This window comes from Lynx canadensis, chromosome C1, assembly GCF_007474595.2.
Source record: "Lynx canadensis isolate LIC74 chromosome C1, mLynCan4.pri.v2, whole genome shotgun sequence".
NCBI classification, from domain to species: Eukaryota; Metazoa; Chordata; class Mammalia; order Carnivora; family Felidae; genus Lynx; species Lynx canadensis.
In genome coordinates, this window is record NC_044310.1 from 175,146,895 (window position 1) to 175,173,335 (window position 26,441).

The 26,441-nt window shown below is 35.4% G+C and overlaps 1 protein-coding gene across 6 annotated transcripts in view; it reads left to right on the forward strand.

Annotated features, from left to right (window-relative positions):
* Positions 1–26,441, forward strand: part of GULP1 (GULP PTB domain containing engulfment adaptor 1) — a 269,094-nt gene that overhangs the window by 153,177 nt on the left and 89,476 nt on the right. For all 6 annotated transcript variants that reach the window (XM_032594449.1, XM_030326436.1, XM_032594452.1 and 3 more), the window contains 2 exons: positions 18,896–18,967; positions 25,397–25,458. In XM_032594449.1, the coding sequence (XP_032450340.1) occupies positions 18,940–18,967; positions 25,397–25,458 (90 nt within the window). In that variant the 5' untranslated portion in view covers positions 18,896–18,939. The remainder of the gene's footprint in view (positions 1–18,895; positions 18,968–25,396; positions 25,459–26,441) is intronic.

Consider the following 26,441-nt stretch of genomic DNA (forward strand, 5'->3'; position numbering starts at 1 on the left):
TGTTAGAAGAATCAGCATCTACATAGGTTTGAAAATATGACTCAAAATCCCTCTCTTAAGACTTTGAAAAAAACAGAACTGAGCAAAAATATGAACATTCATCACAAATCATGGGGTACTGGGAGCTCTTAGTGTTCCTTTTGCTTTGCAATAAACAAAGGCTAATTATTAACAATTATTGGCATATTTGAAGACACAGAACAAGAGCTTCATGTGGTGTAGGTTATTTTCTTTTTTTCTGAATAATTTTTTTAAAAGAAGAGATCACTTTTAAACTGGTGTCATTTCATTTGGTGTCTAGGCCAAGGGGAAAAAGGAAACTACTCCATTAGTGGAGGCCAGAAATATGAAAAGAGATAGGTGTTGCAAGATTTCCAGTAGGAAAAGATCTTCTAGATTAGAAATACGAGGTTTTCTAGTTGTAGGTACAAATGCCTGAATGCCCTTAGTTGTCCTCTCGTTCCCCTCAGCTATGGATTCAACTGGACACTAGCTTCCTAGCCCAGACCTGTTCATTTTTGTAGATCAGAGTCAAAAAGATCTAATTGAAATTGAGCTGGAGGACTTAACCTGTGAAAAAAATGGGAAGTACAAAACTTAAAACCCTTGGTACTAATGATAAAGATAGGAGTCATTTTAGTCACTGATCCGCCTTTGTGTTGAAATACACATTAAGCACTGGGATACTAAAATTTATCTTTCCCTTCTGCTTCTTACCTGTGCTACCCTATAACAATATCTCTGAGAAAGACTTCTTAGGTGCTAATGTGTTAGTATGACAAACAATGTGTCAATATACATATGTGTATATTTTTCCCTTTTGATTACTAAATTGTAAGCAAGTTTTTTTCACTATGGTAACTTAAAAATATTTCTAGAACAGTAAATTATAGTTAAATATTCATGTTAATTACAAGAAAGGGTTATGATAAGAAAAAACAATTGTTTGATGTAGTTTCTAAGGCTGGACTAATGTCAAAGGCAGTTCTTGTTTCACTAATTTACTAAGATGCTTTTGCCTCTCTTTTCTGTCTTACTTGCCTGGAAAAATCCTAACTCTTGTTTATCACGATGTATTCTTCCAGACTTAAGTAGGTAATGTGGCTGGAATAAACATACACATATGCACACATGAACTCCTATGGCCATGTTCATTAGCCTTACTTTATGTTTAGATTGCAGTCCTCATCAGGGTATTAAAATTGTCCAGAAGTTCAACAGCCTTGCCTCTTCCATTTGCTCTCTCTCTCCGTTTTTTTTTTTTTTTTTCCCATTTGCTCTTCTGTTCAAGATGGCTATTCTCAGTCCCCTGCTCTTCTCTTCCCTCTCCCCTCCTCCTCTCTTATTTTCTCTAATCCTTAGAGCTAATGACCTGCTTCTTAAGTCATAAAATATATGCAATTAGAAGACAAATTCCATCTTTCCTCATCGCTAAATCTACTGAACTACTACTACTAAGTATTTTTAAGTGTTTTGATGACTCAGCCTTCCCTTCTGTTATAGGAGCAAACTGCTTCTTTTTTATCTAAGGACAGTTGCTTAGTTTATGGATTTGACCATATCCCTTCATGCCTGTTCAGGGAATTTGTTCCTGCATTTATCCTGTCTCTTTTCTGTGTCATCAGTTTTTTCCTGTTGAAACATTTTCCCATCAGTATACATACACATGCAGTAGTACCCAACAAAATGTTTATTCCTTGAGTCTGTGTCACTCTTCAGTCCTGCCCTATTGCTTGCTTCCATTTATAGAAAAGTTCCTTGAGAATCTCTACTTCCTGTCTTTACTACCTTACTTCTTATTTTCTCATGGACCAACACCAGTCAGGCTGTCTTAGACCCTTCACCCCTGAAACTACGATGCAAAAGTCACCAATAATCTCCATGTTGTGAAACCAGTAGGCATTTCTCAGGCTTTCCCTTAATAGACATTTCAATATTATTTAATCTTCTCTTAATGAAAATGTTCTTCATTTGGATGCCAAAACTACACACTTTAATCATTTTCATTTGACTTCAGTGGCTATTCTGTAACTATCTTGTAGTTGATCTTCTTATTCTGTGTAACTTATAAAATTGGGCATGCCTTTGGACTCAGTCATCATTTCTCTGTTTACACCCACTTCCTAGCTGACCTTATCATCTATAAACTGTCTACTTCACAAATTATATCTCTATTCCTATCCTACCTGTTAGTCCCAGATTCCATATCCAATCATTCACTATCTCTTCTTGGATGTCTGATAGATATCTCAGAACTAGCATATCTAAAACAGAAGTCTTTTGGCTTTCCCCAAGTGTCCCCTTCTCAATAAATGGCACTATGATTTACTCAGTTAAAAAGAAAAGAAAAGTAGTCATTGTCCTTGAGTTCTCTTTCTTACTCTCAAAATCCATCCATCAATTAGGCTGGTCAGCTCTCTCTTTGAAATATAAATCACATAATACCACAAAGAGTCTGAGGACATGACACAGTGGAAAAAGTGGGCAATTACCATTACCCAATTGACTAGTGGAGATAGAAAAAAAAAAAAAAAGGAGAGAGAGAGAGAGATGGGAAAGGGCTGACATTAATCATTTCAGGAACGTAGGAGGCAAGATTTTCTCCTTAGGATATGACTTGACAAGAGTAGAAAATATTTGAACAGCTGCTGTGAGGCATCAAAGAACAAGAAATGAAGGAACATAGTAGCCGTGAGGGTCCTCTAGATGTCTCACTTTTATAGAAAATGTGTTTCTTCCAATCTCAAATAGCTTCTGCTTTCTCTTGGACTCAAGGACAGGGCTCTGACATCATCTCATAAATGCACCACAAGATTCCATGTACTAAATAGAGAAGAGCGGCAAGAGAGTGCCCACCTTGTACCAAGATTTATATATTGATTGTGGGTACAAAGTACTGAAATAATCATAGTCTTCAGAGCTATTCAAAGCCACTGTCTTTCCTCTATTTTATTCCCTCTTATGCCATTCCTTACCCCCTTTCCCCTCTTCACGACAGTCAATTGTTTAATGTAGTTACTTTTTGTTTGTATTTCTAAAATTTTAATTCCAGTATAGTTAACATGCAGTGTTACATTAGTTTCGGGTGTACATTTTACTGATTCAGCATTTCTATACATTACTCAGTGCCCATCATGATAAATGTGCTCTTAATCCCCTTTACTTATTTCACCCATCCCCTACCCCCATGTTTGTTCTTTTAAAATCGGTTTTGGGGGCACCTGGGTGGGTCAGTCAGTTGAGTGTCAGAATTTTGATTTCAGCTCAGGTTATGATCCCAGGGTCATGGTATCCAGCCCGAGTTCAGGCTCTGCACTGAACTTGGAGCCTGCTTAAGATTATTTCTCTCTCTCCCTTTGCCTTTTTCCCCCATTCACTCTCTCTCTCTCAACAAAAAATAAATAAAATATATATAAATAAAACTGTTGTTGTTTTGCAGATAAGCGCTGTTCAATTTGGGGGTTATCTGGCTCACCTTATTTGTTGTAGTTGACATTGTTGTTAAGGTCCATTCATGTTGTTATGTACCTATTTAATTATTATTTTCAATTGATCATTCTGTATAGTGTTCCGTGACGTACTACCACATTTTGCCTTTCTCTTCTGCTGGTGATAGACAACAAGATTACCTCTAATTCCTTGCCACCACAAACAATAATGGGATTTCTCACAGAAGTCCTTTATGGATCTGTGAGAATTCCTTGGGATGAATACTCAGGAATGGAGTTTCTGAGTTACAGGGTATATGAACATTCAATTTGTTAAGCATTATTTCTTCAGATGAGTCACGCTATTTATATGTTGTCATCAGTAGTGCATGTAAAGTAACTGTGTTTTCCTCAACTCTTTTTGAACGTTAGAATTACCCTGAAGGGTTCTTAAAAAATAATATAGCCAGGACCCTTTATTCTGATATAAATGGACTGAGTGAATCTTTGACATTTTATAGTTTTTTTTATTTCTTCCAGATGATTCCAATGAGTATGTAAACAAAACCATTGTTATAATCTCACATCATTACCAGCATTTGGCATTATATAATTTTCTGACTTTTCAGTCAAATTAGTATAACATAATATGGTTTAAATTTGTATTTTGATGATTACTCATGGGTTTGAGCATTTGTTTATATGCCTTTTGGACTGCCTGTTCTATACATTGGCAGTTCTCATCATTTGTTCCTTTTCCTTCTGGGTTATGGACTTTTTCTTACTGTTTTTTAAGAAAGTCTTTGTGTATTTTAGATATTACTTCTTTATCAGATTTATAGAGAGAAACAATTTTTTTCCTCAGATTTGTCAGTTGTCTATTATCTTTCCTATAGTGACCTTTTCTGAAATGAAATGTTTATGATGTAATAAAGATGGTTTTTATTTTTGTATATTTTTCAAAAAATTCTTCCCCTACTTTAAGTCAAAATAATATTCTTTTATATTTTCTTATATTTTATGGCTTTTATTTCTTACTTCTAAAGTTATTAGTTAATATGGTTCCCAAAGCCAAATGTAAAATGTAGTAGACTTGTAGTTTTCCATCTTATTGCATATTTTCTACTTAGTGTGCTTTGTTTTTTATTTTTCTTCATTTCCTACTGTCAACTAGATAAAGGTTTTTGACCGATTTAAAGCGTACATATTGTAGTTTTGCTCTTACTGGTAGTTGCCCTCAGGACACATTTCCATTCTTATGTTCTCACATTAATCCCTCAAATTTTAACATCTGTAACTTCTCAACAATGAGTACTTAACTACATTTCATGTCCCAGGTTTAGGTTTTTTTTTTTTTTTTCCTCTGTGCTCTACTATGTAGCAAATGCGTATTCAGATTTTCAGTTCTGGATTGTTATGGATATGTGTATGTGTGTATGTGTCTAACTCTTTCTTTATATTTATATATCCATGAATCCTTCTATGCATCTGCTAATTTTCTTTCTGTTTTTTTGTTTTGTTTTGTTTCCTTTTTTATTTTTACTCCTACATTAGCTATTATTGTTTTTAGGATAAAATACCTTGGTAAAATTTATGGTAAGACTATAGTGCTTTTGTCTTTTACCAAAAAAGCTGGATTTGTTTCTCTTCTTATTTTAATACTACCAAGAGTATCTTCATTGTTTTTTTTTTACCTTTTCAGTAAAAAAAAAAAAAAAAAAAAGTAAAAGTACTTTACTCTTTCAGTGGTAAAAATTCTGAGGCATTGTATGTCTTCAAGATTTTTTTTTTTTTTTTAAGTAACCTCCACACCTAATGTGAGGCTTGAACTTACAACCTTGAGATCAAGTGTCACAGGCTCTACTGACTGAACCAGCCAGGTGCCACAAGCATTGTATATCTGTATTACTCCCTCACATTATACTATATTTACTCTATATAACATTCATGGTTCAAAGTTCTTCTGTTTTAGGGGTGCCTAGGTGGCTCAGTTGGTTAAGAGGCTGACTTTGGCTCAGGCCATGATCTCACGGTTCCTGAGTTTGAGCCCCATGTCAGGCTCAAACTGACAGCTTAGAGCCTGGAGCCTGCTTCAGGTTCTGTCTCCATCTTTCTCTCCTCCCCTCACCGCCCCCCCCCCCCGCCCCTTACGCTGTGTGTCTCTCTCTCTGTCCCTCAAATATAAACATTAAAAAAAAGTTAAAAAACAAAGTTCTTTTCTTTTAGAATAGCTTAGAATATTGCTCACTTATTGTTTTTGCATCCTGTGTTTACTATTGTGAATTTTATTGTTAATTTTGTTCTTGTTGTTATTTAGGCCATCTTTTTCTGCCTGGAAACGTTGTATATTTTCTTTTTGCATTTAATATTCTTAATTTTACTATACCATGCCTGGGTCTGAAACTTTCAATTTGACATTGTTTTCATAATCTATTTTAATTCTGTGAAAATTCTTTTCATAATTTTTTCTTAACTATTCCCTGCTCTCTGTTTTTATTTTTTCTCTCTTTATGGTATTCCAGTATCTAGATTTTGGCATTTTATTTCCATCCTCTATATCTCTTAGTATTTCTCTGATATACATATCTCTTTTCTGTAGCCACCTAACAGAGTTTCTCCATTTAATCTTCAAACTCAATAATTCAGCTATGAGTTATACCATTCTGTAATATAGTTCCATTTATTGTAGCTTTTTATAGTTTTAGCCATTATATTTTTGTACTCATCGATATGAATATTTTGTATTCATCGATCTATCAGAGCCACAGACTTAGAAAACAAAGCATAATTCCTGGCTTGGTTTGCCAACACTGTTGCTGGACAAATTTGGATAAACTCATCATAAGAGAAGCCAATAACTCAAGAAATGACAGTTTAAAAAAGAGAAAGGGAGAAACTTATTTTATAAGCTGGCAGCCAGGGGAGGTGGCAGGCTCAAACCTTAACAACTGACCTCCTCACCTGCGAGATGGACACCTAGAGTTTTACAGAGAGAGGGTCAAGGCAGGTATGTGCAAGAGACCAAGCAGGGGGCATGTGACCATGGGTGAGGGGTGGTATGTGTTCAGCTTATGATCTTGGGAGGGAAGGGGATTTGTGGGGTGTTGTCCTCTAGGCATTCCCTTGCTATCAGGGAATCATTCCCTTGCTATTGCAAGAAAGTGCAATATGAAATAAGCACAATGGGTTTTAGAGTAGGAGTTCAGTGGTCTTGTCTATTTCTGGTTTTAATTGTTGGGGTTTATAGTTGAGCAAAAAGGCTCGCTGACCATACTAATATTTTCCTTTTGGTTCACTTATTAATGATTTCTTATTCTTTTCCCATTTACAAATATTTCTTCCTTTGTCTTTAGCTAAATACTGTCTTCATTCCCTTCTATTCTTAGAATTTTGTTTCTATGAAAAGTTTAACCTAGATAAAGAATATTGCCTATGTTTTATTGGAGTAAATTTTTTCTTCTTTTTTGGCATTGAAACAGATACACTGTTTGCTTGACTTTAGTGGAACTTTTGTCTGAAAATATGCATGGTTTTATTAAATTGTTCATTAATTTATATTGTTTCAACACATATGTCATTTCAATAGATTTTTTCATGTCCAACAAAAGTTCTGTTTCTTATGTCAGAAAATGATCATGGTTGTTAATCACTTTTGGCTTGTTTCTAATGTTTTCTTTGATGAAAAGGTGCTCTGTCTTTATTTGTATAATTCATCATAATTGTGTGCAGTATGTGTAACAAGGTAATCAATTACTAAACAGCTTTAGAGAGTTTTTTAATTCTGAAAATATCTTCAAATTAAGACTTTTTATAGTTACACATTTTCAACAGATTTTGGAAGCTAAGATATATGTTTGTATTACAATAAAACATGTATTATTTTAGAAAACTTAATTTGTTAAATTACTTTGTAATTTATGAGATATTTACTGTAGATAGGAACTAGATGCTAGGGATGCAAAGACAACAAATTAAAAAAAAATTTTTTTTAATGTTTATTTATTTTTGAGAGAGAGAGAGAGAGAGCTGGGAAGGGGCAGAAAGAGGGAGACACAGAATCTGAAGTAAGCTCCAGGCTCTGAGCTGTCTGCACAGAGACCAACGCGGGGCTAGAACTCACAAGCTGTGAGATCAAGACCTGAGCTGAAGTCAGATGCTTAAACGACTGAGACACCCAGGGGCCCCTAGGACAGCAAAATTTTTAAATCTCCGATTCACTTACTTTTCTAAGACATTCTTGCACTCATTTTATCCTGAAATGAAAGCATTCATGAGTGCAAGAGAATTTGAGGTATAGCTCCATTTGAGTAGATATATTGAAAGGAAAAATTTTCAAATTAGTTCAGTTAGTTCAGTGACTAGGTTATGGTTAGTTGCCAGAAATCTTTCTAATCTGATCAAATGGAGTGTCAAATAAAAAGCAAATCAGGACTTACGTAAGGAAACTTTATTTGATTTTTTAAAAATTAAAAAAAAAATTTTGGTTTATTTTTGAGAGAGAGAGAGACAGGGAGCATGAATGGGGGAAGGCAGAGAAAGAGGGAGCACAGAATCTGAAGAAAACTCCAGACTCCTGAGCTGTCAGCACAGAGCCTGATACAGGGCCCAAACCCAGGAACTGGGAGATCATGACCTGAACCAAAGTCAGATGGTCAACAGACTGAGCCACCCAGGCACCCCAGGCCTTATTTGGAAGATTACTACAATAAATGGAGGTGGGGAAATTGTAATAGGGAGAATTTGCCAACCACAGATCTATAGGCATCTCAAAGGCTAGGCAGAAAAGAACTTTTCTTTTATAAGGAAGAGTAAACAAGGCTAGAAAGAATGGGATGTGGGAAGGTGGGATGAATGATAGTGGTGTGATTAGGGCAGACCAGAGAATGTATTACCCTGTACATCAGCCTATTTCTAGGAGAGATTATGAAGGGAAGGGTTGAGTTTGTTAAGATGAGAGTAGGTCAAAGCTAAGGATTCTGGAGGAAAGAGAGAAGTTAGCTAAAGTATAGTCAAGTAGCAGGTATTTTGTCCAGATTGGTCAGTGGTACATATAGCTCAGCTAATCATTTATGAAGCAACAGATGGGAATTTGGAGGGTCTTTGTCTGGCCTTGTCTTGAGTAAACAAGGAGAGTGCCTTGAATCTTATCTAAATCATATGGGGAAGGGTGGTTCTTTTCATTTCCAAAACACAAAGGGGTGGGGGATTTCCTTAAGCTTTGTTATTTTCTAGGATCACAGAGCTAGAGTAAGTTCAACATTGTCAGGATGGTGATAAAGAGATTTTTGATGATAAGTGTTTTGGCAGCTATATGTGAAAGACTGGTAAAAACCCACAGGAAGGAGAGAATTTAAGAATATTGTAGTCCCAGTAAAGTTAAAAATAGGATACGTATGATTGTAGTGACAGAGACAGAATGTATTTTTAGCTGTGGCCAAGCAGAATTGTGTGTGGGCAAGTGCAGTGGTAATATCCAGCACTGCCTCTAACAGTAAAGAAAGCATGATTTCCCAGTATAAATATTTGAAAGTTCTGTTTTCAAGGATTAGGTAGATGTCTTGTCTGTCAATTCACTCCCAGTGAAACCATTGACATTGAGATACTCCGGATATCAAGTGAAAAGATAAAGGATTTCTTTTGAGGGCTGCTTTAAAATCTTGTAAAAGAAATAATCTTTTTCTCTTACTTTCTTAAAACTCTCTTAAAATAAATCTATGAAATGATGAAAATGGTAAGTCTATACACATTCATAATTACTGTTTGTTAGAATTTTATGTAAATACAAAAAAATTGTGCTTTTGGTAAAGATACCAATCTAAAAACAACTGATGTTAAAGCAAAAGACTGAAATAAAAAAAAAAAAAAAACCCTTTCAAGTTAAAAAAAAATTCTACTGGGGTAAATGTAAAGATCAAATTGGCTTTATTCAACAACTCCTAAATTAGCATCCCATCTAGCAAATAGAAGGGAGTTCTGAGAAGCTGTACAAAATGGAAGGATTTTATAGGCAGCAATGGGCAGGACAAGGAGGTTATTAGCAAAAGAAAAGAAGGAATTGTTTCTGGCAAGGTCACCTTCCCTGAGGGGGAAGAGCAGGGGGTCTTAACATGCAGATTACCTCATAAAGCTGATCAGGAAATTCCGGACTGATTAGTTTAAAATTCCACAACTGGGAGAGGCTGAAACTACAATTAGTTTAGGTATTAAGTCTCAGGGCTTAGCAAAAGTGACTCCATTCAGGGCCTGTTTCTTTTCAACAAAGTGAAATATTGTAATAAAAGGCAGAAAACTTGAAACTGAAATAAAAATTTTTATAGTGTTGCTTTTAGTTTGTACAAATCAACAGAATCTTAAAACAGTATATATTTTACAAATCCTAGTCTTAAAATCCAAAAAGTCTTGAGTTTTAGACTCTGATAGCATTAATTGAGTAGTCAAGCTGTTTTATTCTAGTCTTTCAAAGGAATTCAGACAATTTTGCCAAAGATAATGTTACCTCAGTAATTGGATCCCACAAGTTCTCTCTCACAGTTAGAATATGGATATCAAAGTGTTTGGTGAAATGACCAAAACAGCAGGTGTGAAAGGATAGAGTTCTTATGTGTACAATCAAAATAAAAAGGAACAAAAGTATATTGTTATGATTTTTTTTTCTAAAATGGAGAAAATATTGAGTAGGACTTCCGCCAAATACTTCAAAATCTAATATTCAAAGGGAACCTAAACCCGGGACACTTAGTGTACATATAGGAGAGTCCTGTGTATCGTAAATAATGTTTGTTTCAATATGCAGGGTTTTATTTGTCTTAAAAAATATTTCTCTGAGCATAATTTACTTACTGTGGGATTATCTCATTTTTAGAGTAAGGTAGTTGAGCTCCCATTAAGGACAGAAGATAATGAAGAAAACCCAGTGAGACAAATAGTTAATTGATCATTGAATGAAGTTTTAATGAAAATTCTCAGTATCTAATTATTGAAACAGACTTCTAGGAGCCTGCCAAAGTGTAGCTCAGAATTGTACAGGCACTTATTGAAGTATATTGGGATACTCATCATGCCCATGCAAAAGGCATTGCTTAGGCAGTTTGAGAATTCCAATACCTCTCCTTCCCTGGAGCTTTCACTCTTTTGGTCCTAATGTTACAGCAAATACTCAGTGCCCAGAAGGAGGTAGACGACATGCACTCGGGGAATCAGAAAAGACTGTTTACTTCACACGGGTGCCAGCCCTGTGGAGTCACCTCTAATGGCTGAGCATCTGGCTCGGATTTTACTGATCTTTTATACATATGTGCTTCTGGGTTGGGCGGGACTAGTATAGTCAAGCTCCTGGTTCCTGGCTGCTGGCTGATGCAAGAGGCAAGCAAGATTGCAGAAGCCAAAATTGTGAAAAGGGTGTATCTGGCCTGGACATCTGGCTGGTCCTTTTTATCTGCGTTTACCAACTTTCCTTCTCACTAAGATCACAAAAAGACCCACGGATACCCTCATTCCAGAGGTGCTGAGTGGCAGCACCACCTCCAAATACAAGGGGTATCTCTGTAGTACCCAGTCCCTGTATGGAATTTTGTGGTATCGCAACATTGCCACAATTATTGCCCAGATACATTTTGCATGATAGTTAGAGGTTTATAGCTGTGGAAGTGACTTTTGAATATACCTCATCCAAATCCTCTTAAAGAAGTAAGTGTTACTGTCAGAATAAAATGGATAAAATCTGGTAGCTTTCATTGTCAGAAAAGATAGGCTTTATATGCCCCTTTTTCTTTTTGATTCATTGTAGCCTTTATTTTGACTTCAGTCTTGGCGTTGAAGGAGATTCAAGCCCTTTTTATTCTGTTGCACAGAACTGTATTCTAGACCTTGCTTATTAAGCTTTTCTTGCATATAAGCCATTCTAAAGAGTTGGCCACATTACCAGGTGACCACGTGTTTTCTTTAGACCTTGCCCTGCTCCCAGTCAAGGATGTTACGGAATAGCCTAGATGAGAGCCTCTGTGAGGCCAGTGGATGCTGTCTGAGGCTATTAGTGTGACGAAGAGCCCCATGCCCATAATCAACATGTGCTGTAGTCTACCCTCTGCCCAGGACATTCTTTCTTGTCTCACCTTTGACCTTGGCTCATCTGGGCAATGATTAGTCACGTCTGCTCTGAAACTTTCACTTTGAACAGGACAGTCATTTGTGCTTCATCCTGTAATTTTCAATGGTATCCCTCTCTAAAAGAGGTTGTCCCTATGTGCAGAGCCCCACACCCATTCTCCCCTATTTCTCAAAGATGATACATTCTTTGAGGGACATGCCATACTTATTTTTACTTCTCCATCCCTATAATGCTTGTCACATATGTGGTCTCAAAACGTATCTGTTGAAAGAGCAAAGGATTTTTAATGAAGGTTATGACATATGGGTAAATATTGTAAAATATAGAAAAATAATGGTAAGCATTTATATCCCAAGTCAGAGAAATTCAGAAATCACTAATGCCACTATTTCTTAGCAAATTATAAATAAATATTCTCTTTAACACAGATCATGTAGCTTCTTCTAGTAATGTGAAATTTCTCAGTTTGTGTGCTGGTTAGTTTTCTTGGCTACACTTAGAAAGTATCTATCTACGAAAGCAAGACTTTTGCAATTTACAGTCATAAAATACAGTAAAGAAGAATATTATAAGGTGTCTTAAAATTTGGAGATTCAAGCAGAGAACCTTTACAATGGATACTAAGTAGATCCAGAAGAGTAAAAAATGAGCTGAATACTCCAAAGAGGATTTTGGAAGCTACATGAACTATTAGAAGCAATGAAGTTCCCTTCCAGTAGCTAGCCACTATAGAGGATTTAGCAACCTGGAGGGTTAATATTGGGTCTAAAACTGGCTGACATTCTCTCATGATTACCTTCCTGAATTACATATTCAAAAAAAGCACATAAGACATTTGAAAGTAAAAAATTCATTCACAGGAGAAACAACTGTGTTTTGTATTGTTTTTTAACTTTACCTAGTCTCTCTTCCTAGAACTAAACTTAATGATTAGGCTTCATTATTTTAGCATCATTTCTGATCTCAGGGTGAGCAATGAGATTTTAAAGTGGTTTATGACTTATGTTTATGTAGATTATGTTTTAATCCATTTTCAAGTTCTTTAAAACTTTAACCTTGAAAGAATTTCAGGAAAATATGGTGAGGATAAACTGGTAAGGAAAAAATGAAGTTCAGAACTTGCTGTTTTATAGATTTTAGTATTACACCATATAAAGTTTCTTGTCATAACAATAGTTATTTATTTATTTATTTATTTATTTATTTATTTAAGAGCTTAGGCAGCAGGTTTTTTAAAGCAGGAAACTGCCATTCTTTTAAAAAGCCACTCTAAATTTCTTCCGAACTAGTTTGAAATCCACATCAGTGGATTTCTTTCATAAAATAAGTTTTCAAACCTCGATATGCTGGATCTATTAAAAAAAAAAAAAAGATTGTTGGCTCCAAACTTTTTTTAAAAATTAAGCTTACAAAAGTTTAAAGTTATAGAATGAATTAATACCAAGTTATTTTATAGTGTTTTGTTAATATAGTTCCTGATTTTGAAATAAAATTTGGGCATCTGGGTGGTGCAATAGGTTAAGTGTCTGACTCTCCATCTTGGTTCAGGTCATGATCTCGCGGTTCCTGAGTTCGAGCCCTGTGTTGGGCTCTGTGCTGACAGCATGGAACCTGCCTGGGATTCTGCCTCTCTCCCTCTTTGTCTGTCCCTCCCCTGCTTGTGCTCTCTCTCTCTCTCAAAATAAATAAACTTAAAAAAATGGATATTAAAACAATTCATCTAGTGATGTCTATGTTTCTGGATCAGTTTTTCTGGATCAGTTTTAATTGATTTTCCTCCCACTGTGTATTGTATTCTTTTACTTCTTTGTATGCTTGATTTTTTTTTTTAATTGGATGCCAGACATTATGCATTTCGCTATGTTTGGTGTTGAGTATTTTTATATTCCTTAAAGTGTTTTTGAACATAACTTTGAGATATAGTGAAGTTACTTGGAAATGGGTTAATTCTTTGGGGTCTTGTTTTTAGAAGTTGTTAAGTGGGTCCAAAGCAGCATTTATTCTAGCTTTAATTTTTCCCCATTTACAAGGCTAGGCACTTCTTAGTAATCTAACTGATGTCCTGTAAATTATGGGCTTTTTCTTCCTTGCTGTTGACTCTAGAGTGAGCTACAGGCACCGATCTCTTTGAACTTTGTGGATGACTATTTACTCAGTCTTAGAAAGTAGTCATTACCAAGTTAAATTGTAAGACTTTTTCTTTTTAAAGTTCATTTATTCATTTTGAGAGAGAGAGAGAGAGAGAGAGAGATAGCTCGAGCAGGGGAGGGAGAGAGAGAGGAGGGGAAAGAGAGAGAGAGAATCCCAAGGAGGCTCTGCACTGACAGTGTGGAGCCTGATGCAAAGTTCAAACTCACCAACCATGAGATCATGACCTGAGCTGAAATTAAGAGTCCAATGCTTAACCAACTGAGGTTGGTATAAGGCTTTTTGCCTTATAAGGCTTTTTGCAGGTATCTTTAGTTATTTCTGTGGAGCCCTTGCCTCTCCAGTGCTCTGGTCTGCAACACTAGTCACCTTCATTTTACCACATTGGCAATGATAATCTCAATTTAGGGAGGTTGCTGGAATCTGACTGGGTTCCACCTCCCTGCACCATATCCTGGAAACTATCTCTATGTATTAAGCTGGGGAAATTGTATGGCTTACCTTAATTGTTTTTCATCCTTCATCGATCACTTTCCTTTGCTGTCTGATGTTCATAGTCTTGAGAATTATTGTTTCATACATTTTTGCCTCATTTTTTAGGTGTTGTAGATGGTAAGATAAATATAGCCTGTTACTCCATCTTGGTTAGAAGTAGAAGTGTGTAAATAAGTCTATAGAGCTTTCTTTAACATATGGGAAGGTGGCAACATACATTTCTGAGGAAGGTTTGGATTAGTCAGTGAATGGTAATGACTCTGTTTTGACATATACCATTAAAGAAATTAGTGTAAGTTCTCATATCATACCATATAGTATTATTAATCCCAAAGGGTTTTCTGTATGTATAAAGAAAGGATTATAAAAAGTATATCGCCAAGAGACACATGCAGAGACACACGCTCTCCAGTATTCAATCCTGGAGAGTAAGAAAGTAAATGAGGATTCTCACATACAACTCATGGCCATGCACATTGTTCCAGCCTCTGTTTTTGTTTTTTAATTGAACAACTCTTTTATGTTTAATTAAAAATAATAGAAAATCTAAATAGTAACATTTTAGACCTAGTATAACTTTTACTCTGGGATGCTATTTTTTTTGGAAAAAATTGTAAAAGTTATTTATGTCAGCTATTCTTTCTGTATATTATTTAGCTAGAATTTAGAAATAATTATTTACTGAGAAGGCAATAGTGCATCCATGTATAAGTAGCCATTGAACCAATGTTTATCAAAAGTTTGTCCAAAAAGAAAGATTTATATCATGCTGTAACTGAAACAAAGTAGGTTTATACAAAACTTATATTTCTTAAACTTAAAATGGTAAATCGATAACAATATATATCTTACTACTTCAGCTATAAAATACATTAAAACATGTTATTAATACATTGAACATGAATATGGTGTATTGAATGCCAACTTAGTTAGCATTATGCACTGTGCTCTACACATGGGCATAGTGAACAAACCCACCATGCTTATTCTCTAGTGGGGAATAAAGAACTGCTTTACAAAGAAGAGTAGAGTGTCTAGGGTCAAATAAATATGCTAAAAAGTAATTGGAAAGTGGGGTGCCTGGGTGGCTCAGTAGGTTAAGCGTCCGACTTCGGCTCAGGTCATGATCTCACGGCCCGTGAGTTCGAGCCCCGTGTCGGGCTCTGTGCTGACAGCTCAGAGCCTGGAGTCTGTTTCAGTTTCTGTGTCTCCCTCTCTCTCTGACCCTCCCCCATTCACGCTCTGTCTCTCTTTGTCTCAAAAATAAATAAACGTTAAAAAAAATTAAAAAGTAGTTGGAAAATGAAATTATACTTTTTATTTACATGATAAGGACAGCCTATCTGATATTCACTGACATTTATTTCTGTGTTTTGAAAACACAGGCGAAAATCCTTCTGGTGTTCTGGAGTCATAGAATTGTAGTGTCATTTTATCCTCTATTTTTTGGCCTGTTGAACCTTATACAGTCATGTTAAGGTTTTTGTTGTTGTTGTTGTTTTTTTCCTGTCTATATGTCTCCAGAGACTTTAGATTACAATCTTAATTTAAAATACACACAGTTTGGGGTGCTTAGGTGGCTCAGTCAGTTGAGTGTTTGACTCTTAATTTCAGCTCAGGTCAATGATCCCAGGGTCGGGGATCAAGCTCTCTGTAGGGCTTCATGCTGAGCATGGAGCCTGCTTAAGATTTTCTCCCTTCTTGTGCCCCTATCCCCTGTGCTCGTTCTGTCTTGAAAGAAAAATAAATAAATAAATAAGCACGATTTTATGAAATTTAAAATTATACGATATTAAACTCCATCTTTCTTTTTTTTTTTTTTTTTTTTTTTTTTTGAGAGAGAGACAAAAAGAGTGTGAGCCGGGAAGGGCAGGGAAAGAGGGAGACAGAGAATCCTAAGTAGGCTTTGCGTGATCAGAGCAGAGCCCAAAGTGGGGCTTGAACTCATGAAACTGGGATATCATGACCTGAGCCTAAATCCAAGAGTTGGACTCTTAACCTACTGAGCCACCCAGGCACCCCTTAATCTCCATCTTTATATTTCACAATCTGCTATTGTGAACAATGTCTACTTGAGACATACTGAATTTGCTCTACTGATTGATAGACTCCATGGTAATTTTGTGTATTTTTCCAGAGAAATCTAATCTTACATTCAGATACATTATGTATCTTTTCTGCTAGTTTTTGATTTTCATTTATTCCTCCAGGATATGATCAATCAATAACCATGTCTGTTAGTTTCTAGATGAAAAGTAACTTTTGGGAGGATACAGAATATATTTTGTCCTAATGTATCCCCTTGTATACCTTGCTGAATGCCTGACACTGGTGATTAATAAATGATTTCCAAATGAATGAATAAATTAATTGTAATAAATAAAGTCATTTCAATCATGACTTTTCCAATAATAATATCTTTTATATTATACAAAAGAAACCATATTATATTGTTAGTATAAATGACATAATCATTTTGGTGTTTTAGTTTATAAAATATATTCTCTACCTGTCTTGTATTAATGGCATATCATGAGAAGGTGAATAAAGTATGAGGTCAGTAAGAAAGTGATATTATTGTGTCATTATCTAAGTGTGCAAAACAGTACCTAGTGATAATATTTTATAACTCTTTTAACTTTTAATTCTTTGAGAGCAGATAAGCCAGAACAGAGATAGTAGTAATTTCACCGTAAAAATGACTTTTTATAAAGATTAATTTCTCTGTTGTGTTTTATTGCTTTGTAGACTTAATGGTGAGAGTTATGGATGAAATGTTGGTATCCCCCCCCGCCCCCACCAAATTCACATGTTGAAATTCTAACCTCCAAAGTGGTATTTGGAAATGGAGACTTTGGGACCTAATTAGGTTTAGATGAGAGCATATGCATGAAGCCCCCATGATGGGATTAGTGTCTTCTTAAAAAGAGGAGAAAACAAGAGCTCCCTCTCTCTCTGCCATGTGAGGACATAGCCAGAAGGTATCCATCCATATACAAGCCAGGAAGAGGGCCCTCACTAGAACCTCACCTTGCTGGCATCCTGATTTCCAACCTCCAGCCTCCAATATTGCAAGTTAAAAATTGTTAACTTTTGCAGTTAAATTGTTAAAAATTGTTAAGTGTTGCAGTTCTGGAATTTTGTTATGGCAGTCCAAGCTGACTAGGACAGAAGCTGATCCTGAGAAGTAGGAAGCTGTTATAACAAAAAACCAAAAATGTGGACGCAGCTTTGGAACTGGGTGATGGGTAAAAGCTGGAAAGGTGCATGCTGAAAGAAGTGGAGATTGCTGTGAAGGTACTGTTCAAGGCAGTTCTGGTGAGGGTTCAGAAAGAAAAGAGGAGAACAAAGCCTCCATCTTCTTAGAGAATACATAAATAATCATGAACAGAATGTTGGTAGACATATGGATGGTAAAGGACATTCTGTTGAGGTCTCAGATGGAAATATAGGACGTGTTATTGAACAATGGAGAAAAGGTGATTCTTGTTATAAAGTGGGCAAAGAACTTGCCTGAATTGTATTTGTGTTTTAGTATTTTGTGGAGGGTAGAACTTGTAATTGATGAAATTGGATATTTGGCTGAGAAGATTTCTAAGCAAAGTGTTGAACAGTGGCTTGGTTCCTTCTAACTGATTATAGTAAAATGTGAGAAGAAAAAAATGAATTGAAAAAGGAATTGTTAAACTAAAAAGAAACAGTACTTATAGATTTGGAACATTCTCAGCTTATCCATATAGCAGAGAATACTAAGGATGTGGCCAAACAACACTTTGCCAGTTTCAACTAAAGGGATGGAGATGGGATGAAATGAAGGAAGGCTTTTGGACTTCTTAGTTCCCACAGGACTGGAACATAGTTATTTTGCTGTGTATGTGAAGTGTTCTTCAAGACTAGGGATAAATTATTCCAAAGGCAAAATCAGAGATCATCACGTGTGCCTCCTTGGTTTCAAAGTGGGATAGGGTGCCATCATCTTCGTTTGAATCAGACAGCAGTGCCCAGAGCATCATGGGGTGTAGGGCCACCTAGCAGAGCCTAGTTGGAGAGGGACATGACTGCCACTGTCATAATCAAAGACTTCTGTTTGTTCAGTACTGTTAATAACCCCAAACTGTATCACACTTCTTACCTATAAGCTAAGAGAAAAGTATTAATCTTCTTTCTCCTTAAATTTGCAGATAAATATAATTAATGGTAGATGTATAATAGGCAAAAGACAAGAAGATTAGGGAACTTGGGAGGAAATTTATTTGAGATATTGTTCTTATCTGCTGTGCCACCCATAATATTGAGTACTTATGTTTATTCTTATTTATTCTTATGAATAAATTTATTTTTATTCAGTGTCTCGTGGGGAATTCCAGAGTACTGTTTATAAATATTTAAAAAAAAATTTAAAGACTTTGTGATTAAAATGCATTTCGGGGCGCCTGGGTGGCTCAGTCGGTTAAGCGTCCGACTTCGGCTCAGGTCATGATCTCACAGTCTGTGGGTTCGAGCCCCATGTCGGGCACTATGCTGACAGCTCAGAGCCTGGAGCCTGCTTTGGATTCTGTGTCTCCCTCTCTCTCTGCCCCTCCCCTGCTCATGCTCTGTCTCTCTCTGTCTCCAAAATAAATAAAAACATTAAAAAAAATTTTTTAAATGCATTTCCATAAAAGAGGTTCGTCAGTGTTTCTTTTTGCTTGAATTTTTTTTTTTTTTATTTTTATAGGATATCAAGTGTGATTGAACTCAACGTCTGTTTGGCTGATCATCATGAATCGTGCTTTTAGCAGAAAGAAAGGTAAGTGTTCACATTTAAAGGACCTGGGGGTCAATTCAATATTACTATGAAAATCATAGTAATGATTTTCTAGTAATAGTATTTACTATTAACTGATGTAAAGGAATCAGTTTTTCATATTATCAAATCACATGGTTCAGGAATGAGGTTAGAATAGAGTAACACACATCTGCAAACATTGCTAATTAACCTTCTTGGGTTATCACCCTGATGAAAGAGTGGATTTGTTTAATACGTTTAATTCAAAATACACTTATGACAGTGTGTTCTCTGGCAATTTTATTCTGTGGTGTGAAATTGCAAAAAATAAAGTGATCTCAAACTAGTCCTACTAGATAGCATAGCTGTATAATACTAAATTCCCTGGACTTAATAAAAATTTACCATGATTTAATTTTTTAATGCTTATTTATTTTTGAGAAAGAGAGAGAGAGAGAGAGACAGTGTGGGAATGGCGGAGGGGCTGAGAGAGGGAGACACAAAATCTGAAGCAGACTCCAGGCTCTGAGCTGTCAGTATAGAGCCTGATGCTGTGGGGCTTGAACTCACGAACTGTGAGACTGTGATCTGAGCCGAAGTTAGATGCTCCATTGACGGAGTCACCCAGGCACCCCAAATTTACCATGGTTTAAATTCATGCTTCTGCATGTCTGCACATGCTTCACTCTTTATTGAATAACATGTGAGGCTTGATGGTAGGTAAATTGATAACAATGAGGCTAAAATAACTTTGTTATTAATTTTCGGGCAGGGATTTAAAATAAATATAAATGTAGTATATCATAATTATCAGCATAGGAATGAAAGAAGCAGCTAGTTAAATGCTGTTTTTTTAAGGGGCAGGAAAACATGGCATTTGACGAATGTTTCATGATGCACTCATAGGAAGAATTGCAAAATTTGATAGTTTTACGTAGTTCAGTGAAGTTAAAATAATGTATCCTTGTCTTTTTGTAAGGAGCTGTCTGGTGCTGGACACAAGGCTCTGCCCTATTTAATATGCTATCAGTGAATTGAGAGAGAATAATTAAATAGTCATACTCAAGTTCATAAGTGATTGAAAGCAGAAATACATGAACTGATGTGGTAGAATTACAGATATGTGGGGCTGAAATGACCAGTTGGGTCATATTCCACACTATAAACTTAATAAGATCATGTAAATTGCCAAACGTGGGTCCAGAAAATCGAACACTTTCATTTTTACTTATATACTGTTATTATTTGGAAGATGCACCTTAAATTCTATGTGGGTAAAAAATGACTGAAGAATTAAGTCAACAGCGTGTATGAAAGGTTCTAGTTAATTTTCTAATGTATGAATAATGGACAGTCCAGAACCACGAAGTAGATTGTTCTCTTCCATTCCATGAAGTCTGGCATAGTGTGTTCTCTCTTTAAAGGACTGATTGACACATTATGACATGCACAGATGAGAAAGGCTGGGGTGACTTCAGGGCTTTCAACCTAGAACAGGAAGTATGGCTGAGAACCCTTGGTGTGGTCTTTCAGTGTTTGGAGGACTGTCATGTGGTCATGGGACTAAGTTTAATACAGATCATATGAGTACAAATTACAAGGTCATTGATATAATGCAGGAAAACATTCCAACAAAGTTGTGCAAACATATCATAGAATTGCTTGAAGTACAAACTTTTTTTTTTGTTTTGGAAGTGAGAAGTGTTCAAACATTTGGCTGTGGTACAGAGGATTGATGTATTCAGTAGGGATTTAGGTAATGTGAACTTTCAGGCACTTTTCAACCCTGGGAAACTGGGAATTTATTATTTTGATTATTTTTCTGAATAAGGGGAAGGCACAATAATATTTATTGTGGTCTGCAGCTTGCATCAGATTTAAAACATACACTGGAAGTAAAATAATGTTTCATTTTTAATTCTTTTACTAGCAAAAAAAGAATCTGGAAATAATCCTATGATACATATAAGTATTTTTAATGAAGTAATAAAAATCTTACATCACAACTCGTCACTTTAATCATATTATCTTTTTTTAATTTTTTAAATGTTTATTTACTTTGAGAGAGAGACAGAGAGACAGAGAGAGAGAGAGAGTGCATGAGTCAGGGTAGAGGCAGAGAGGGAGGAAGACACAATCTGAAGCAGGCTTCCGGCTCCAAGCTATCAGCACAGAGCCAGACGTGGGGCTCGAACCCACGAACTGCGAGATCATGACCCAAGCTGAAGTCGGACGCTTAACCGACTGAGCCACCCAGGCACCCCTTTATTATCTTATTTTTAATGTTTATTTTTGAGAGAGAGACAGAGTGCGAGTGAGGGAGGGGCAGGGAGAGAGGGAAACACAGAATCTAAAGCAGCCTTCAGGCTCTGAGCTGTCAGCACAGTGAGCTTGAACCCACGAACCGCGAGATCGTGACCTGAGCCCAGGTCAGACGCTTAACTGACTGAGCACCCAGGCACCCCCATATTATCTTATTTTTAAAAAACATTTCTAGGTGCGCCTGGGTGGCTCAGTCAGTTAAGCAGCCGACTTCGGCTCAGGTCATGATCTCATGGTCCGTGAGTTCGAGCCCCGCGTTGGGCTCTGTGCTGCCAGCTCAGAGCCTGGAGCCTGTTTCAGATTCTGTGTCTCCCTGTCTCTCTGCCCCTCCCCTGTTCATGCTCTGTCTCTCTCTGTCTCAAAAATAAATAAACGTTAAAAAAAAGAAAATCACTTCTAGGCTCTTTTTATTTGCTTACATTTCCTTTTCCCATGGTTTTGAAGTTGAAACTCCCTTTTTCTAATTTCTCTTTAGTTGAAGAGGATTTTGGAGTTTTTCATAGAGAAATCCCAAGTAACCAGCAATAGTATATTTGTTTCATTTGACGACAGTGGAAATATAGCCATGGGGAAAACTGGACTGATTTAGAGAATCAGGAAAGAGAAGCATTTGTTCTTTCCTGCTTTGCCTCATTCTCTTTAAAACGTTTCTTTTTTTTTCCCTCCAAGTTTAATGACTAAATTTCCTTATCAGGAAATTACTGATCAATATTTTACTCTAATTCCAAGTTAGAATTGATACCAGAAGTTCTACCTACTTACTAATCAATTCTGACTCTCACTTAGTGAGGTTGTTAAAGGAAGAATTCTTAGAGCCTCTGCTGCTAGTTTCAACCAACAGCACTATTTGGTTGAATTTTAATTTGAATTGGAAAAATTGAATTTTATGAGAGAAGTCCTACATCTTGACAATCGGGAGCTGTAATTGTACCCCTAGAGAATATATTATTCAGTCATATTTCCAATAACTAACATCAGCACACACTGTATATTCTACTCTAAACAAAGTTTCAATCAGTAAAAACTCATCTCTTCTTTCATAATTGTCCAATTTACTTGGTTATCACATGCAATCTTACTAAATTGTCCTGTACCTCAGAAGCCTGTGGAAAAGAGATCATCTTAAATTCAAACATATATTTTTTTTCTTGTTATCAACCTTTCCAATTAGTATGTTGTCTGGTATTCTTTGGTTGAATTACCGGTGACTTCACTGATTTTCTTTGTAAATGCTCTCTCTAATGCTACAGATTCTAAAAAAGAGTGAATGTATTAGAATTGCATCATTGTGGACTATTTTGAAGAGATCTATAAAAATTAGTCTAACCTTATAATCATTGATTATTGAATGAATGTATTTGTTCTATAGCTCCTTTCTTATTTTAGCTTTCTCTTTGAGTTTTTACAATCCTATAATAAATTCATTACATCAAAAATGAATAATTTAGTAAGAAAACATAAAATATTGAATGTGAATGCATGTGATTAAATAATTCAACCAGATGCTCTTTATTTTATCAGTTGACAAACTGATGAGTAGATATAATCATAGCATCACAGTTAAAATTTAATATTTAAGTATGATTTCCCTTTTTTAACCCATTCACATGCAGGCATTCACCCAACACCATTTTGTTTTAAATTTGATATACTAAGGGCACCTAGGTGCCTCAGTCAGTTAAGCTTCCAACTCTTGATTTCGGTTCAGGTCATGATCTGAGCTCAGGGTTCATGAGTTCGAGCCCTGCGTTGTTGGGCTCTGTGCTGACAACGTGGAGCCTGCTTTAGATTCTCTCTCTCCTTCTCTCTCTCTACCCCTCCTCTGCTTACATTCTCTCTCCCAAAATAAATAAATAAACTTAAAAAAAAATAAATTTTATATACCCAAAGCAGATGCTTTCAATATGCTAAGCTCTGGGTGATACAGTAATAATGAACTTCCTGCATCGTTCTTGATGAGCTCTTAATCTAAGTGCATTTTGAACACAGATTTATTGACCTAGCAGTCAGAGTGGTTTGATACTTGCCAAGTATTTTGAAATGTTGGCATTTCATTTATGTGACTGTTTACTCTTGAGTTAGTGACTACAGTTTAATTTCAAGGAAGGGGGCCATTCCGGAATGTCTGTGTTCCTGTTTCTGTATCAGTTCCATATATCTAATTGCTCCTATCGGCATAGATAGATAGTGACCGGGAACCATCATCTGTACTCACTCTTCAAGGTCAGTCACATCTAAATGAATTAATATAAAGAGTTTTATTCTGTTAGTTTTTCCTTCTGCCAAAGTATAAATTAGGATGACAGTAAGGATGTGTTTTAGAAATCTTTCAGGTGTTATAAGTATACTGCCTGTGCTAGAGGTATGTAATGAACAACCACTAAACCATCATCTCTTGACGATGTGGATGTAGATTTTTTGTCATTGTGACAACTGCGGCTTCTCCACTGGTAATTTAACATTGTGAATATTTTAGTCTGTCATCAGTAACAGCTGGATGTAACTACCCTTTTTCTAGGTCACTGCAATACAAGACTAGAATGGAAGTAGTATCATCAGTTTTCAAATAATAGTAGCTTATAGGAGAAAGCAATTATCCCTCTGCCTCAGGATTGGAATGGACCATTATATTCAGATTTAGACTTTATATACTTCTGAGCAGTGTCATGTATCTTAGAAAAGGAGACATGAGAATAATTGAGTTAAGGGGTTACAAAAAGAAATTAGATTTTTTTTTTTATGTTTCCTAAAGGCAGATCTTTGTTTTTATTATCTTGATGTTTTTATTGTTCTGGTGTATAGCATTGTGATTAATTTCTTTTAATATACAAGTGCAATATTGTATCCCAAATCTAAGTACAAATTATTCTTGAATTAATCATTTCACCATTTAGTAGCAGTCATAAAGAGAAAACTGTAATTAAAATGAAAATCCTTATAGGAAATAAAAATTTTCTACATTAATACAATGTCGATATGCTTTTTTGAAGCTTAGAATGTGTTGCTTCTCAACATACTTCACCCATGCACAACTATCACATATCTGCTTCAGTAGTCAGAAATAGCCCTAAGGTGCACCATGAGCTTGGGATTTTATTGATCCCTCATGTTTTGTCTCAGAAGTTCTTGTGAACATTGTACCCCATAAACATGTTTAATATAAATATAGTGCATTATTTTCCAAATGGTATAAAGTAATTGACATTCCGGAAAGATAGGCCTTTTTCTCTTTGTCCTCACAATCCCCCAGTTTGAGAAGAACATATTAAAGATACCAAACTAGTTTCTGTTAACATCATTTTCAAATGTTCTGAATTGAATGTTAAAAATACTTCATTAGTAATCTATTTCTTTTCAGTACGTACTTATTTACTATTTTTCATGGTGAAATACGTCTTTCATTCTATTCTGTTCATAATATTGATTCTAAATGTTTTAATTCTGTGAGGAGTAAAATACAAAACTCTACTAAAGTAGACAATGGTTTTTGAAGATTGAGAAGTTTTACAACAAACAAATGCAATTTCGAAAATGTAGTCAAATATGATTAGTTTAACATTTTTTTGCTTTTTCTTCACTTATACATTCCACAAAATATTCTGGAAGATATGTGGAATATGTAAATACAATCCAAAATTGAATGAAAAATATTTTTCTATTTCTAACAATAATACGCAATACAAATTATTTTCAATATGTTTTATTCTTTTAGTCACTTTGTTTTTAATATTCTCTTAAACTAATCTAAGGACTATTGGAAAGGTTGAAGATTTATTGATTAGGGAACTTTTAAAAAAACTGTTAATCACGAGAGTATAAAAGGAAATGAGAAAGATATCACATAATCACATAATTGATGTAACTACTTGTAGTCCACTGAGTTGTTACTTTTTAAATGGTCTTTTAAATCAAGCCTAGAGCTTATTATGGTCTTTTTATCCCAAGTTTGTATACACTTTCCAGCTACATTGTTTTTATATCTGACTAGTTATTCTTTCTCAATTTAGCAAAAGAATCATGATTTAGAATTGCTCCCACCCATATCACACTCCTTACATATGCTAATGAATGAATATTACACCCTTAGAACGTATAATTTAATTTAACACTGTGTGTTCTTCATTGCAGACAAAACATGGATGCATACGCCTGAAGCTTTATCAAAACATTACATTCCCTATAATGCAAAGGTAAAATAGTTTATATGATATTATTGAATTTATTTTTTGTTATATTATTATTATTAAATTCATGGTCAGTCTTAGAAAGATTGCTTATGCATTGGCATTTCCTAGTAGATGATCCCTGAAAAAAAATTGCATAAATAATTTTGTAATGGATAGTATGGGAAATGATTTTTCTCTCCAAATAAGTTAATTCTTTTTTTTTCCTGTCACTCCAAGTAAGGGATTATTATTATTAAAAAAATTTTTTTAATGTTTATTTTTGAGAGAGAAAGAGAAAGAGAGAGAGAGACAGAGAGAGCACAAGGGGAGAAGGGCAGAGAGAGGGAGACAGAATCTGTAGCAGGCTCCAGGCTCTGAGCTGACAGCACAGAGCCTGACACGGGGATCGAACCCATGAACAGGTGAGATCATGACCTGAGGCAAAGTTGGATGCTTAACTGACTGAGCCACCCAGGTGCCCCCAAATATGTGATTATTTTATTTAATTATAAAGAGTATTCTTTATAATTTCTGTCAGTCATGTATGTATTTTCTTCACATGATTTTGACTATCATTGAAATTAATTTGTAATATCATGGCCTATAGGAAATAAAACAACCAACAAATTAGCATCCTTTAAAAGCACTTTAATGTTGAATTACACAGCAGAATATAAAAAACTAACGTGATAATGAGAGAAATGAGCTACAATTTTAATGAATGCAATTATCATTCAAAACAAGAAAGACGAAACTTAAACTATTAAGAAAACAGAAAAAGAGCACATTATTTTACTCTTTCGTTTAGTTTTCTTCATTTTAATAGAGAAATAGAAACAATCTTTGCCCCATATCTTCAAAGATTTGATTCATTGTCAATGTTGGAAAAGTGGACAAATAAACAAATGCACTTTGCAAAAATATCTTTACAAGATAGGTGTTATTTTAGAAATAGGGAGCACAAAACCTAAAATAAGATTTCAGAGAAATCTGAGTCTAAACTTGTA